Raw genomic sequence first — 16,473 nt, forward strand, 5'->3', positions numbered from 1 at the left:
TCATGAATTGTAAATAATCAGGGGACCTAAACTAGATTGTTTGATATCGTTTTAAGAGGCACACGTGTCCCTTTTAAATGTCCCGCACGTGAGTTCTTTAACCAATAAATTACTGTAAAGCACAGTTACTGTTGTGCTAATATTGATGTGGACGTCAGCCTACTCGATGATGAGGCCGTTTATTAAAATATTGTGTAGAACTCCGCCTACTCTCTAAGTGAATATATATAGATGGACTCTAAATAGTGAAGGAATACAGTCCTCCCATGTTTATACAAATGTATCTGGCCATATGTATTTTTGTGTGTTATTTTAAAGTATGGAAGTGAGAGAGACTGGTATATTTTGTCATCCCTAATTTGTATATTTTCATTGTTTGTATATAAAAGTGTATGTAGTGTAAATCAACTTGTTTCTGTTGTACTTGTGGGAACCAGCAATTTGCTCATCCCGTTACACTGAGGATATAGATTTTGAGGAGTCGGAGACTTATGATGTTGGTCAGCTGACCGTTCGTGATGATGGGGATACTCTTGTCTTTGGATGATGGATCCGATGTGGATGCCGAGACTCGCTCATAGCTTCCATCGATACCTAACTTCTCATTTTCAACACACTGTCTGAATAACTTATTTTTCCTTCTGTATGTGGCTAGTATTTTACTCATTAACTCCAATGGTGTTGAATTAAATCCAGGTCCTCTGCATAACCTAGAAAGTACTTACCTTAATATAAGATTGATATTGTTGAAACCGAATTAAAAGAAAGTGATATTATCTGTCTAACTGAAACACATCTTACACCTGAAATACCTGATTCTGAAATAAAAATTCCATGTTATTCTGACAAACTTCACAGACTGGATAGGAGACTGGATAGGCAAACTGGTCCTGTTGGTGGGGTTTTAATTTACTATAAAAACAATTTTTCACTAAAATTTGGTTTGGTTTATTTTGTTTAACGTCCTATTAACAGCTAAGTTCATTTAAGGACGGCCTCCAGTGCGTGCGACATGCATGCGTGCGGTGAGTGCCTATGTGTGTTTTGGGAGGCTGCGGTAGGTTTGTGGTGAAGTCTCCTTGTTATAGGACGGAACATTAAAGGGACAATTCAGTCAAGTTTGTTTTTTCATTTCATAAATTATTTCATGAAAGTGTACTTCAGTACTCCTTATGATACAAGTATGTTTTTCATGTTTTTTTAATTAATTGTAAGGGGGGTCATAATCGTATAACTATACGATTTATATGCAAATGAGCAAGCCGTCTTTACACAATTTGTATACATGTGTGCAAGCGCAGCCCCGTCTCGTCACTAAACAACACTGGTTTGTATTTGAAGCCGTTAGCTTAACAGGGTTGCAAGTCTCGTACCAAACGGAGACAGTGAATGGATAAACAAAATATAGAGAATAACTGTAAGGACAGCAATATAATAGATGTGACTTTTTCGAACGGTTGCGACAACAATGATTGAAGAAGTTGCGAGCGAGTTTGTTTGGTTGTTGTAACAGGTTGCTCGAATGTTAAACAGATCACTTTTTGACATCCAGAAGCTCTGGAGGAAGTACCAACAAACTTGCTCTGTTATTGATCGCAGACGCCAACCAAGAGGAAGAGTTACGTCCGCTCGTCAGGATAGTAATATAAGACGGTGCAAGATTTACCACAGTTGCAGCGACAGAAAGAACTACGCATGGATCACATCGAAAGCCTGTTAGTGCTCAACAATTAAAAATCGGTTACAGGAGGCAAATTTGTCATGTCGGCGTCCTAGGGTAGGTCCTGTTTTGACTCAAAGACATCGTCTTATTCGCTTTGGTTTTGGTTTTGGTTTATTTTGTTTAACGTCCTATTAACATCTAAGGTCATTTAAGGACGGCCTCCCGTGCGTCCGACATGTATGAGTGCGGTGAGTGCGTATGTGTGTTTTGGGAGGCTGCGGTATGTTCGTGTTAAGTCTCCTTGTAATAGGCCGGAACTTTTGCCGATTTAAAGTGCTATCTCACTGAAGCATACTGCCGAAGACACCCAGCAGCACACCTCACCCGGTCACATTATACTGACAACGGGCCAACCAGTCGTCCCACTCCAAATATCCTGAGCGCTTAGCAGGAGTAGCAACTACCATTTTTAAAGACTCTGGTATGTCTCGGCTAGGGGACAGAACCCAAAACCTTCCTCACAGCGGCGAACGCTCAACTAAAGGCCAAAAGTGAGGCATTGTCAAGGGAGACATTAGGAAGAAGAAAGTTATCAAGAAAGAAGAGAAAAGATAAGATCCCAAATTTAGTCGCCTCTTACGATCATGCAATGGGGGCAGCAGGTACAATTCTTACGCCCTACCTGCAGGGACTGTTATTCGCTTAGCGTTGGCAAGGCGTCATCTGCGATTCGCAAGAGCAGACTGGTCTGGGCCTATGTTATTTTTGTTGAAGAGGTTGAAGTCTTCTCCAAGCTGACGATCGCCGCAAAGAGTGTACTGATGAAAAAGTGAGCAGAATGATGCCAGCTGCGAGAGGGACAACTTTGGAAGCAGATCAATTATCATTTGGGGAGGTATTTCCATCCATGCAAAGACGCAGGTTGTTCGGATTAGAGAAATTTAATGGCGGCTTCTAATCAAACAGATGTCTTATAGCCAGTTGCAGTTCCCCATGAGGGGCAACCACGGAGTGATTCTTCTAGCACAAGATAATACACCTTGCCATGCTGCAAGGATCACCCAGCAAATGTTGACCAACAACAGCATACGTTGTCTACAATGGTCAGTTCGCAGTTCGGATTGAGATCCCATTGAACAGGTTGGGGACCTCTTGAAAATAAAAGTGAGGGCATTGGACTATCAACAGAATCTTGGACAGCCGGAGCAAAACATAACAGCTGAATAGAATAGAATTGGACAAAACACCATACAGAATTTAATTTTATCAATGAGACGACGATGCCAAGCTGTTATCAATGCACATGGAGGACATACGCGATACTTATTGAGATTGCGACTTTCAATTTTGGGGATGAGGATCTTGCCGCTGCAATATCGGTTTCATTCAGTTGGAAACATTGAAACAATTTTGTACCTCATTTCATGAAATATGAATTATTAAATTCATGATTTATGAAACAAATCTGATTGTTTGGTTTGGTTTGGTTTAATCTGATTGTTCATTAACATTTAATGAATCAAACAGTCAGTGACCACTTAGAACTTTGGTTAAGTGTATAGTGCTACCTCACTGCCGAAGACTTGGTTTGGTTTGGTTTATTTTGTTTAACGTCCTATTAACATCTAAGGTCATTTAAGGACGGCCTCCCGTGCGTGCGACATGCATGCGTGTGGTGAGTGCGTATGTGTGTTTTGGGAGGCTACGGTATGTTCGTGTTAAGTCTCCTTGTGATAAGCCGGAACTTTTGCCGATTTATAGTGCTACCTCACTGAAGCATACTGCCGAAGACACCCAGCAGCCCACCCCACCCGGTCACATTATACTGACAACGGGCGGCGAACCAGTCGTCCCACTCCTTGTATGCTGAGCGCTAAGCAGAAGCAGTAACTACCATTTTTAAAGACTCTGGTATGTCTCGGCCAGGGGACAACCCAAAGCCTTCCTTACAGGGGCGAACGCTCAACTAAAGGCCAAAAGTGAGGCAGTGTCAAGGGAGACGTTAGGAAGAAGAAAGTTGTTAAGAAAGAGAAAAGATAAGATCCCAAATTTAGTCGCCTCTTACGATCATGCAATGGGGGCAGCAGGTACAATTCTTACGCCCTACCTGCAGGGCAGCTGCCGAAGACACCCAGCATGGCCACCCCACCCGGTCACATTATACTGACAACGGGCGAACCAGTCGTCCCACTCCAAATATGCTGAGCGATAAGCAGAAGTAGCAACTACCATTTCTAAAGACTGGTATGTCTCGACCAGGGGACCGAACCCAAAGCCTTTCTCACAGGTCAACTGAAGGCCAAAAATGAGGCATTGTCAAGGGAGACATAAAGGAGAAGAAAGTTGTTCAGAAAAAAAATTTAGTCGCCATATAGTTCTCCTTGCATTTATTCTGTGGCTAATTTCAATGTGACCGTACGGTGCTGAACGTATATTTGGAACTTATGTTAGAGATTGTAAGAGGGAATGTGAACGTACTTTGGTGTAAAATGTATTTGAATATAATATAAATATTTAATGCATATTTTCTAGTGATATTCCCAAATACAGTAGCTACAACGCGAACTCAGAACTACAAAAGTGCTGGTTTCAACCAAGTGTATAAAGTATCAGGACAATAAGATTATTTAACGAGATCATTAGATCGAGAACGTGGTTTGACTATTTCGATAATACAAATAATTGTGAACATTGAGTTCATATATTATATATCATTTAAAAGGAATGATTCAAATTAGTCTTAACTAATGTGCAGACGTTCTGTATTTAAGTCATTTACTAGTAATTTAAAAAATCTCCGTTATAGGACAAAGACCCGGCTTCCATCTACCATATACTTTACATGTGTAATTATCAGGAAACTAAGATTATTTAACGAGGTCGTTAGATAGAGGACATGGTTTGACTATTTCGATAATACAAATAATTGTGAACATTGAGGTAATACATTCTATAATTTAAAAGGAATTATTCAAATTAGTCTTAACTAATGTACAGACGTTCTGTATTTAAGTCATGTACTAGTAATTTAAAAAGTCTCCGTTATAGGACAAAGACCCGGCTTCAATCTACCATATAATTTACATGTGTATATCAATTTATTGTGTAGTTTTCAAACACTACATCGGGTTATTATGTTATCACGTTTCAACGCAAAAGAAAACAAACGTATATGTCGAGCTACTACAAATCAAAATTAAGCACCCTTCTTTTTGTGCAAAATACATCATTAACCACCACCCCACATATATATTTTACTGGTGTATTGGAATAGAGCGACATATACCCCGATGCTACTAACTGGAATTTAAAACAAGGTGAGTGATAATAAGTAACTTATGTAGTATTTTGACATTGCTATATATATATATATATGTATGTGTGAAATGTATTTACAAAATAATTGCGAAGTACAAAGTAATTATGCCAGTGCAATTAAGATATTTAGGATATGAAAAGTGTGTTCGACTGATCATGTTTTTATATAAATATATTCCATGATTGGTTATGACATTACCTGTACTTACAAATAACTAACTAGACGCCCAGCTACAATGAACAATACATCGTCAAATGTATGCTTAAATCGTTGCAGAAAGTATGCTACTATTGAACATGTTTGGTGATAACACATTTACTTGCTGACCAGCTTAAAATTTAACGTGGGTGTTAACCGATAAAGTAACGCCTACCTTTCGCTCTGCGATTCATGCATGTCCCTCTCTGTATGTAGGGCGTAAGAATCGTACCCGCTGTCCCCATTGCATGGTGGTAAGAGCCTACTGATTTTCGGATCTTTTCTTTCTAATGTTTCCCTTGGCAATGTCTCAATTTTGGCCTTTAGTTGAGCGTTCGTCTCTGTGAGTTCTGCAGCAAAAATAGTCGAATCAAAATTCCTAATTACAAAGTCTAATATATCTCCGGTTAAAGATCAGTTTCTGAAATAAACATAGAACAACTTATTTTCAATAAGGGGAACACAGCTAAGTTGTGATATATATCAAGTTATAAAGAAATTGGTCGAAAATTTCTTAGGATAAACAATCCGCTTGATGTATGAACGGATGAAGCCACACCATTTTACTCCTGCCCGTCATATTTGTCGGGAGCATAAAAAAAATTAACAAAAAACAAACGAAATCGTTTTGTCGTAATAACTTTGTTTAAAATCCTTAAATACCAATGGGTGTTTTTTTGCGAGTGACATTGAATTAAAGATGAGAAATGAATCAATAGCAGTCATGATAGTCGACGAAGCAGCGACTTTGGAACGGAATTAGTTTGTATATTATACAGTGGTATGCAAGGCGCAATCTGATTGGCCGACAGCTCTGTAAGTAGCACTTACTATAATTGTAGACTAAGCAATAGCATGTTCCACAGTCTATACATCGTCTGATCTTCAAGTGTTACAGGTTTTTGATATAGAGTAGGGGCTAAAAATTTTTTTTATAAATACTAACAAGAGCAGACACTACTGATTTTGACAATTAAAATTTCCTGCCAATAATTTTTGATTCCCTCTATGTTTTTTTCTTGAAATGCATTGGTAAGCTAAACCTTTTTATCAAATGATTAAGGTTAGGGTCTAGTATTGTTAAGTGTCCTACCAATGCTACAATGTAGTTATCAGTGCGCGAGTTGTTGTGCGTGTGTTTTGGTAGGTTGGGTGTTCTTATAATTGACACCTTGTTATAACGCGACTCACTTGATAGTGCTATCTCATGAAATCATACTGCCGAAGGCAGGACAGAGAAAAGAAAAGATTCCAATTGAAGTCGCCTTATTCGATCATGCATAAAGAACAGGAGGAACTATTCTTGGTCCCTACCTGCAAGACAGGATTAAGAGAAATAGAGGAAAAATGAGAGAGAAGGTAATTCTTTCGTAGCACCAATAAAATTAATTGGTGGCCCGAATACCCCTCTTGGATGTCTTGTTTATTTTAATCTTTCTTGAATCATTTCTTACGAATGCTAGAAAAAGGAAGGTGTTTAGTCTGTTGACTGCAATAAATATCCAGGTGAGCGATACAGGCCATCTATGCCTCTTGTTTTGTATAAAAACGGGAAACGAGAAAAGGTTCATTACATGGTTTACAGTTAATTAAGCAAAGATATTTAATAACTGAATAAAACTATATTGAACATAACTGAATTAAATGCATTAGAAAGGTTTTGTTACGAAATACATAAGCAGACCAATATCGTTAACAAAAAGGTTTGGCAAAATGCAGATTTAAAACAGACAGAATGGAGTACTGATAAGCCTTAAACAAAGTTTGTAGTATTAATCTTTTTGTGCTGTAAAAAGGATAATTAAAATATACACATTACATTATTTGAATTATTTACATATATTTCTCACAAAGGACGGTCGAAGTACAGAGATTATGGCGTGCCTGATGGAAACACGTGACTACGCAAACTTTGACCCATACTGGTACATTGAAAACCACATTGGTAACGACTTCATCGGCATGCAACAAGATCTTGACAGTCTCCATAAGATTTTCGCTGAATGTAAGTTTACATATGATGGTTGATCATCATCTGCTCGTTGTTCTTTTCGTAACTAGTAAGATAAAACAAAGCGATTCTTTTTATCGTCACTGTAAGACAATTTATGACGTTATTTGTGGAAATGCAATAAAAAACAAAATCTGTTCGCCTGACAGGTCATTCCTTCGACGGATGGGGATTTTTGCGTTACACTTGATATAAGATTGAAAGATTATGCCATTTATTTACCTTCAGGGTATGCTCTATTATTATTGTTAACCCTGATGTTTTATGCTTTTTCTGCGACTGACATGTGATATTTAACTTAACATTTATGAAAGTAATTTAACATCGACAGGCAAAGTCAGTGGTAAGCGTCGTCTCCTAGATGTTGGTACTGGTCCGACCGTCCACTCTGTGATCACAGCCAGTAACCACGTGGATGAAATCTTTCTGTCAGATTATGCACCACAGAACCTTCAGTACTTAGCGAAATGGCGAAAAGGAGAAATAGCTCATCCGAAGAAGTTGCTTGATTACGTCCTAAGTCTTGAGGACCGCCTGTAAGGATACTCCTTGGCATTTAATTTGGTTTGGTTTGGTTTATTTTGTTTAACGTCCTATTAACATCTAAGGTAATTTAAAGTAAAATAATAACAAGGTTGACACAAACTAGGCCCAAGACTGACTTTGTTATCTAAAACAATTTGGTTTGGTTTAGTTTGGTTTAGTTTGTTTAACGTCCTATTAACAGCTAATGTCATTTAAGGACGGCCTCCCGTTCGTGCGACTTGCATGCGTGTGGTGAGTGCGTATGTGTGTTTTGGGAGGCTGCGGTATGCTCGTGTGAAGTCTCCTTGTGATAAGCCGGAACTTTTGCCGATTTATAGTGCTACCTCACTGAAGCATACTGCCGAAGACACAGCAGGACACCCCCAACCGGTCACATTCGAATGTTCGAGAAGGAATATAAGATGCAAGTGGTAGTAAGAGGCGATAAGGATATTATCGTTTCTCTTCTTTCTTAACAACTTCACTTTTCCTAATCCCGAACTGCCTCACTTTTGGCATTGATTTGAGCATTGACATACCAGAGAAAAATAGCAGTTGCTGCTCTTTCATAAAGCTTAGCATTTTGGGAGTGGGGCGATTGGTTCGCCTGTTGTCAGTTCAATGTGACTTGGCTGGGTGTTCTGCTGTCTTCATCAGTATACTTCAGTGAGATAGTACTATAAAGTCGTCAACAAACACCAACATGCCACGCCTATTTAAGCACGCACGCATTCATATCGCATATAGGAGAGGCCGTCCTTAAAGTGTACCCGTAACGAATTGCTATATTAAGCCTATACAATGCCGTCCTTAAAGTGTACCCGTAACGAATTGCTATATTAAGCCTATACAATGTAATTAAGGATTAAACTAAAAATGCTGAAAGTGGGACTTTCATAGCGACTTATAGAATAATTGCGATTTTTCTCCAAAACACATCTGAAGACCAAAGCCGTTGACCTCGCTCCGGTTACCTCTGACCTGTGACGTCACAAGTTTAACGGGATCAGATCCGCCACATAGGAAATATCTATAAACAAACATGAACACATGCCTGCAATTAATGCGAATTAGACAACAACCATGTAGTGCTGAATAAACGTTTTGAGTTATATTTGTGAATAAGTTAAATAACAAGTACTTCCGAAACCATTGACATATAATTTTCTATTATAACTGGCCGTTTATAACGTAAAACGACTTGCATCATATCCGTTATTATGAGGTCATGGTTTGTTGCATACCAATATTGATTTCGGTTATAATACTTCTAGAAATAAAATCTTAAAATGCAATTCATACAAATGTAAAATAAATGCTGAATAATTTGAATTCTTTCTTGCTAAAACAGCAATGGCTACGTTGCAAATCCACTTGAAGATACCGCTATTTGTGATTTTCGGATATTTGTCCGAAATTGATACAACTTGTCCATGAAAGATTAGAAACTCCTAGACAAGATTCATAGAGTAATTTTTCAAAATCATTGGTGGATGAATGAGCCAACTTAGGTAAATTATTCTAAAAACAAACCTCTGTGATACGAATTTGTTTTGCTTGTAGGGAAAACGAAACTCACTGAATTCAAAAAACTTTTGATTTGCTTGATTAACAACATATGTATTCCCTAGACATAGAATAAACGCAATTCTTAACAAAATTCAAGCTCAATTTACGTACAACATGTAAAAGCATATCTTCGGAACAATTCTGATGTTCATGGAAACCAAACGCGTCAACTCACAAGCAATTATTGGCGCGTTCCGATTAGAACGCCAGAAATCACAGACACCTGTGGTGCAATGACAGGTGTGACGAGCTTGTGGACCGTAATTTCACACATGGTAATTCTTTAGCGGTATACTAGCCAACTCAAAGTTGAGTATACGTAATTCTCCGAACATGTTAGTATATCTTTTAAAATCCTGTTAAGAGAAGACATGACTTGCGACACAAGAATGGAATGTAATATTACAAGGATCTCTTTGGTTTGGTTTGGTTTATTTTTTAACGTCCTATTAACAGCTAAGGCCATTTAAGGATGGCATCCCGTGCGTGCGACATGCGTGTGATAAGTGCGTATGTGTGTTTTGGGAGGCTGCGGTATGTTCCCGGTCACTTCACGGTAATTAAACAATTTTAAACAACACACTTTAATCATTGTGGGTTTATTAAGTTTTAGTATTGACAGAGACGTGTATATCACGAACTAAATTTTATGTTTTTTTATCATCACAAAAACGAGCTAAAATTATAGTTTTAATAAGTACCTATGATATGTACCTGCACGTAAACTATCAATAATATTATAATTGTTGCGAAGCACTTTTACATAATTTCACTGACAATGATCGTATATATATATTTCTCAAGCATATAATCGTCGGTAATCCATGATACCATAAAATATAAGGGGGGAAATCTGTATCTGTAGAAGTACGTTGTAGTTTCCAACACTGGTTCTCATACGGGAGAGATGTAGTCTATTGTAGACCATGATGAGTATACAACAAATGTATACAGTTTATTTCTTTTTGTATGAAATGTCCTTCATGACTAAAAGCAGGTTTTGTATAGAATACAATGCATAAGTTTACTGTACGTGTGTATCGTCTTGTCTCACAAACTAGAGTATCCAGAACTGTTGCATTGTTGGTAGGTTTAATTGAATATTAATTTGTGAATAATATGACACATTATTTTATTTAAAAAATGTTGATGCCGTGTTCCTATTTATAGTAATGAGTAAGAAATAGTAAACACATAACTAATATATATTTATTGGTGATTGGCCGATTATTACATCTGTATGTCCATGGTGTAACACATCAATCCAAGCGGTCATTTTCAGAGTCCATGTCACTAAAATATAATTTTCTGAAAAGCTCAAATTGATATTGATGGTTTCCGACTTCTTGTCGTCAATATTCGCCAAAGTCATCAACCTCGTGCCCATGTCCAGATCGTATTCAGACATGTGTGTGTTGCTACTGTTCACACTGTCGTCTATACTGCTTGCGACGATTGCAGTTACTCCGTTTAACCTGTGACGTCATAGACTGAAGAGTTCCAAATCAGCATGACTGACCGACACGCTGATTAGTAGTCGACCGACAGGTGCAAATCGCGTACTTCGATGTGCGATATCTCGGCACTCGGCCAACCGATTTTGATGCAGTTTGCGACATTCTTCTTTGGTGGTTACATAGAATAAAATATTGTTTTTTCTTTTCGGGTACACTTTAAATGAACATATCTCTTGATAGGTCGTTAAACAATATAAATCCAATCTTTTAGCAAATGCTTTTGAAAAATCTATAAGTAGTAATGTTAGGTATATTAGGTACGATTGCGATTGATCATTGTCGTTGAAGTCTTTGTCCCAATTTTAGACCCTAACACTGTATTTAAAGATGCTACATACAGCGCAGACTATAGGCTATACACTGCCCGTCACAAAAATGCATTAATTTGCAACCACTTTATCAAAACTATCTAATTAACACAATAAATAAATAAAAATAATAAAACAAAACGAAACAAAACAAAAATAAAAAAACACCTCAGTGTTCTTATAATAATCGTTTAAGACCTAAAGTTATAAACCTACCACCACCGTAACCTTTCTTGTTGACCTTTGATTGGCAGGCGAGTCGATATCCATGTAGGAAAAATAAGTATATTGCATATATGTGTATGAAACATCTTAAAATGATGCCGGAGACTTTCCACATTGATGAATCATTTAGTTAGTTAAAGTGCTTAACGGCCAAACATCACTATAAAGGTAAAACAAAAAGTGATTTTTTTAAAAATACGAGAAAATTGGGCAAGAGACAAAATGACATAAAAAATGTTGTAATGATGAAAAGCAAAGGCAATTCAGTGCATTACAGGCTTTGTTTGAATTCCAAAACTATATCTTATTGATTATCTATCTTATAGGTATTGATATCCATTGTGTAAAATCATCTGAATGATTCCTGACGAATACATTTATTTATAAAGGATGACTGCTGAGGAGAGAGAAAACGAAGTGAGAGATAAAGTGAAAGGGATTCTACCGATTGACGTAACGTCAGAACAGCCACTAGGAAAAGATTATGATGGCGGTAAATTTGATGTTGTTATTTCGAGTCACTGCATTGATGCAGCGGTGTATGAGGTTGACGAGTTAGCGAAGTGTATGAAGAACGTGTCCAGTTTGCTGAATGAGGGAGGGCTCTTCATTATTGCATGCGACTTCGGAGCAACCTTTTTTCAGATAGGAGAATACAAGTATGATGGATCGTCTTTTACCAAGGAGGAAGTCAAAACAGTAATGGTAGAAGCCGGTTTTGAGATCAAAGAATATCTTGAAATTTCTAATTATGAACATCAATACTGCGATGCTAAGGGTTATTTTTTTATTGCCGCGAGAAAATTATTTCTTTAGATAGCATCTAGTTAACATCATTATACCCCCGCAAAAAAGTATACTGGAATCGGGTTGTCTGTTAGTCCGTCTGTTTGTAGATACGTCTTCTCCGGACAGCTCCTCCTAAACCAGTGGACCAATTTCAATGACACTTCACACCAATAGACAGAGACCATGTGTAGAATTGCATACAGTTGTTTAAATTCCAAAATTTTGGTTGCCATGGTTACTTTTCATGTCCGGACAACTCCTAAACTTGTGATCCGATTTTCACAAAACTCCACGGGAATATTTGCAGATGTGCATGCAACTGTTTAAATTCTTTTTTTTTTTTTCTTTGGTCATGGTAACTGGTCACTATTAACAGGTTTTTATTGCCTAGACAACTCTTCCAAAACCGGTGGGCCGATTCCAATGAAACTGAATACAAATAGACAGGACCATGTGTAGATGTGCATGCAGCTGTTAAAAATCCACAATTTTGGTTGCCATGGTTACTGGTCACTATTCATAGGTTTTTCTTGTCCGGACAACTCCTCCTAAACTTTCAAACAGATTTTCACAAAATTACTGGAATGTTAGGGAGCACGTGCAGGTGTGCATGCGGCTGTATAAATTCCAAATTTTGTTGTCATGGAACCTGTTTATTGTCAAGACAACTATTCCAAAACTTGTTGACTGATTTCAACAAAACTGATGACTGAATTCTCTTTATTATATCAGAAATATGGGCATGCGCAGGTTATCTTAGTTAGCCTCTAAATAGTTCCAGTTGTCCATTGACTCATGCGGATTGCGGGGCTATTAGTCAGCCATCCTGGCGACAGTTCTAGTTTTTTGCTGTATTCAGAAAAACAAAACGAAAATTTAGATTTCTATTGTGTTCTGTTCATTGGCACATTTATTATGATTTGCATCAACCTCATGTTACATTGTATTAAATCGAACCAAAATTGATTGGTTGATTCCGAATATCAACTTTTCCTGAATATTTCCTTCCTTAGGTGGGAAAGCGGCTTCGTATTCATCCCAATTATCCAAAACAGTTCTTCGAGGATGCCTGGATTAACGTGTACGTAGCTATCCAAATGTGAGCACAACAGGGCACAAACACGTGTGTAAACAAAACAGGTGGCATGCATGGGAATGGAAAAAAATATTTAGTACCGACATGAGAAAAATACACAAACTGCTTGTAAAATCATTTATTGTGGTTCGTTGAAGTAATACTTAGTTTTCATGTATGTGATTTGTCATCATGGGAGCAAGTGTAACTTCGAGCATAACTTCAATACGAACTTGTCAGGCTATCGAGTCGAGAATCCCGCAAAAGCAACAGGTCGAGGAGAGGTACTGCTTTCATTATCATAGAGGTATTCTACTGAAATAGTTTTATAGAACTATATGTAAACAGTAGCTTATCGTAGTGCTTCCGCTGTAAAACATATACGTGACTGAAAGTGAGAGTTATGGTAGGTACCCGCATGACCAACGTTTTTTACGACAGTTGCTTAAAATGAAACTATCACATGTGCATGTTTCTGTATAATTGCCCCTTTTCAAAGAGAAATGTCAATTCTGTTTCATATGCTCATTTGTTAATTGTTTATCCCACTTGAACTACATTCTGCTGTCCCATTCACCGTCACAATCCAACAGGCCCGCTGCAATCCGAACTGAATAGCAAAACATCTGAAAAAAAAGTTTTCATTTTCTGTCTCCGGAGATGCTAACTATGGAAGAACGTATCTAACAGTCGTAGTTTGTTATGGCGGGAGGGTTTTAATTTCCAATCGGCTTACTGTACTCGTTATACTTTAATATCACTATTAACACGTTCCGGACAGAATATTTGTATTGAAGCATACTAACATAAAAATTATAGTCAATAACATACGAACAATTACGTGTTTTTTTTTAATCTGATTATGACGCTAACAATATTATGCTTGGATCCAACTTACAAAGTGTTTTAGATTTTGAAAAAAAAAAAAAAAAAACAATAAAATTCTTCATGCACTTAACTATTATTTGCTCATTTGTTATATCTGACTTTTCCAGAATTGTTATTATTTAATATATATGTTTAGTAAATATGTCAAGTGAAAGTTTAAAAGGATAGTACATTACCAAAATTCTATTATTCGACCCAAAACAGACATTTACAAAGATGCATTGTAACATAACTACTTTTATAACAGTGCAAACAATTTTAATCTTGAGAATTAGTGAAGCAACAGAAATGAAATTCTCGTTTTTAAAGTTAGCAGCAGGATTGGAGTTTTTAATAAAACGTGAAAAAACTTAGCTCCGTTGTCAACTGTTGACTACTTGTATAAAGCAAGGCTAGTTGGCATTTCAACGCCTCTAGCATTTGCCAAGAATGTTGTCAATTATCATATTTCTGGAAGTCGGATAATAGGCATTATAGCCAATAAAATGACACCGGCTGGTTCCTATTTCCCAGTCATGAAATGGCTTGATTTACACAGCACGTCTCTAATCGTTCATCAAGGTAGGACGTCATCACATTAGTTAACAATAATCAGGTGTAATGTAGAAATCAGAGCGTAAGATATGACTCGAATTTTTGTGAGTGTAGCTACAACCAAGATATACATTTTCCCAAACAACTGCTTATTACTTCCCAAGGCAGACACCTATCTCTACAAAAAGTAACTATACAATATCCAAATATCAAAGGAACAGCATGTTCAACTGATAACCAATATTCCTGACAAATGCTCAGTTATCATTGACAACTATAGAGACGCTTTATTTTATCAAAGACATGTTTGCCCTGCAGGTAGGGCATAGTAATTGTACCTGCTGCCCCCATTGCATGATCGTAAGAGGCGACTAAATTTGGGATCTTATCTTTTCTCTTCTTTCTAAAAAACTTAACGTCTCCCTTGACAATGCATCACTTTTGGCCTTTAGTTGAGCGTTCGCCCCTGTGAGGAAGGCTTTGGGTTCTGTCCCCTGGCCGAGACACACCAGAGTCTTTAAAAATGGAAGTTGCTGCTCCTGCTTAACGCTCAGTATACTAGGAGTGGGACGACTGGTTCGCCCGTTGTCAGTATAATGTGACCGGGTAGGGTGTGCTGCTGGGTGTCTTCGGCGATATGCTTTAGTGAGGTAGCACTTTAAATCGGCAAAAGTTCCGGTTTATCACAAGGAGACTTAACACGAACATACTGCAGCCTCCCAAAACACACATACGCACTCACCGCACGCACGGGAGGCCGTCCTTAAATGACCTTAGCTGTTCTGCCCTGCAGGTAGGGCGTAAGAATTGTACCTGCTGCCCCCATTGCATGATCGTAAGAGGCGACTAAATTTGGGATATTATCTTTTCTCTTCTTTCTTAACAACTTTCTTCTTCCTAACGTCTCCCTTGACAATGCCTCACTTTTGGCCTTTAGTTGAGCGTTCGCCCCCGTGAGGATGGCTTTGGGTTCTGTCCCCTGGCCGAGACATACCAAAGTCTTTAAAAATGGTAGTTGTTACTCCTGTTTAGCGCTCAGCATACACGGAGTGGGACGACTGGTTCGCCCGTTGTCAGTATAATGTGACCGGGTGGGGTGTGCTGCTGGATGTCTTCGGCAGTATGCTTCAGTGAGGTAGCACTATAAATCGGCAAAAGTTCCGGCCTATCACAAGGAGACTTAACACGAACATACCGCAGCCTCTCAAAGCACACATACGCACCGCACGCACGGGAGGCCGTCCTTAAATGACCTTAGCTGTTAATAGGACGTTAAACAAAATAAACCAAACCAAACCAACTAAGACAGTATATTCTATTGGACAAGTATTCGACTGCTTTATGATCACCTTCTCCTGACCTGTCCAGCGACCCGTGTTGATATATAGCGTCTTCCATCGCGAAGTAGACCACGTGCTTTACAGCACGATAATTAGCTTGTAATAAGACGGCAACGTTACTTTAGAAACGATGAGATCCTAAATTTAGTTGCCTCTTACGATCATACAACGGGGCAGCAGGTACAATGATTACGGCCTACTCGCAGGGCAGAACACCCGTCAAACGATAAGTTTTTTTAAGAGGATGCTGTCGATATGAATGACACCTAGAGAAAATAAACGGGCGACAGCAAAACAGGATTTGATCCTTTAGTTTTACAAGGTGGTTGATGTTGATGCTGTTGATGCTGGAGGCCTTGTTAACTGTAAATGTTTATATGTATTTCCAATTACATTTTCGGTGTATGACTTTAAATGACGAGATGTTTTATGATTTTTTTCCACAATTCCTCAGTGTTGTTTTGTAGGCAATGTATGTACCCAACATTGGCCTTGCTTGGTCTCCTGCCTTG

At 38.1% G+C, this 16,473-nt stretch overlaps 1 protein-coding gene across 1 annotated transcript in view; it reads left to right on the plus strand.

The window, feature by feature from the left end:
* The window catches only part of LOC117317907 (nicotinamide N-methyltransferase-like), a 40,124-nt gene extending 26,007 nt beyond the window's left edge, over nucleotides 1–14,117 (plus strand). Inside the window, exons 2-4 of the mRNA XM_033872875.1 lie at nucleotides 7,035–7,185; nucleotides 7,523–7,727; nucleotides 11,725–14,117. Of these exons, the coding sequence (XP_033728766.1) occupies nucleotides 7,056–7,185; nucleotides 7,523–7,727; nucleotides 11,725–12,151 (762 nt within the window). The 5' untranslated portion in view covers nucleotides 7,035–7,055 and the 3' untranslated portion in view covers nucleotides 12,152–14,117. The remainder of the gene's footprint in view (nucleotides 1–7,034; nucleotides 7,186–7,522; nucleotides 7,728–11,724) is intronic.
* Nucleotides 14,118–16,473: the final 2,356 nt, after the last annotated feature.

This window comes from Pecten maximus, chromosome 19 (assembly GCF_902652985.1).
Source record: "Pecten maximus chromosome 19, xPecMax1.1, whole genome shotgun sequence".
NCBI classification, from domain to species: domain Eukaryota; kingdom Metazoa; phylum Mollusca; class Bivalvia; order Pectinida; family Pectinidae; genus Pecten; species Pecten maximus.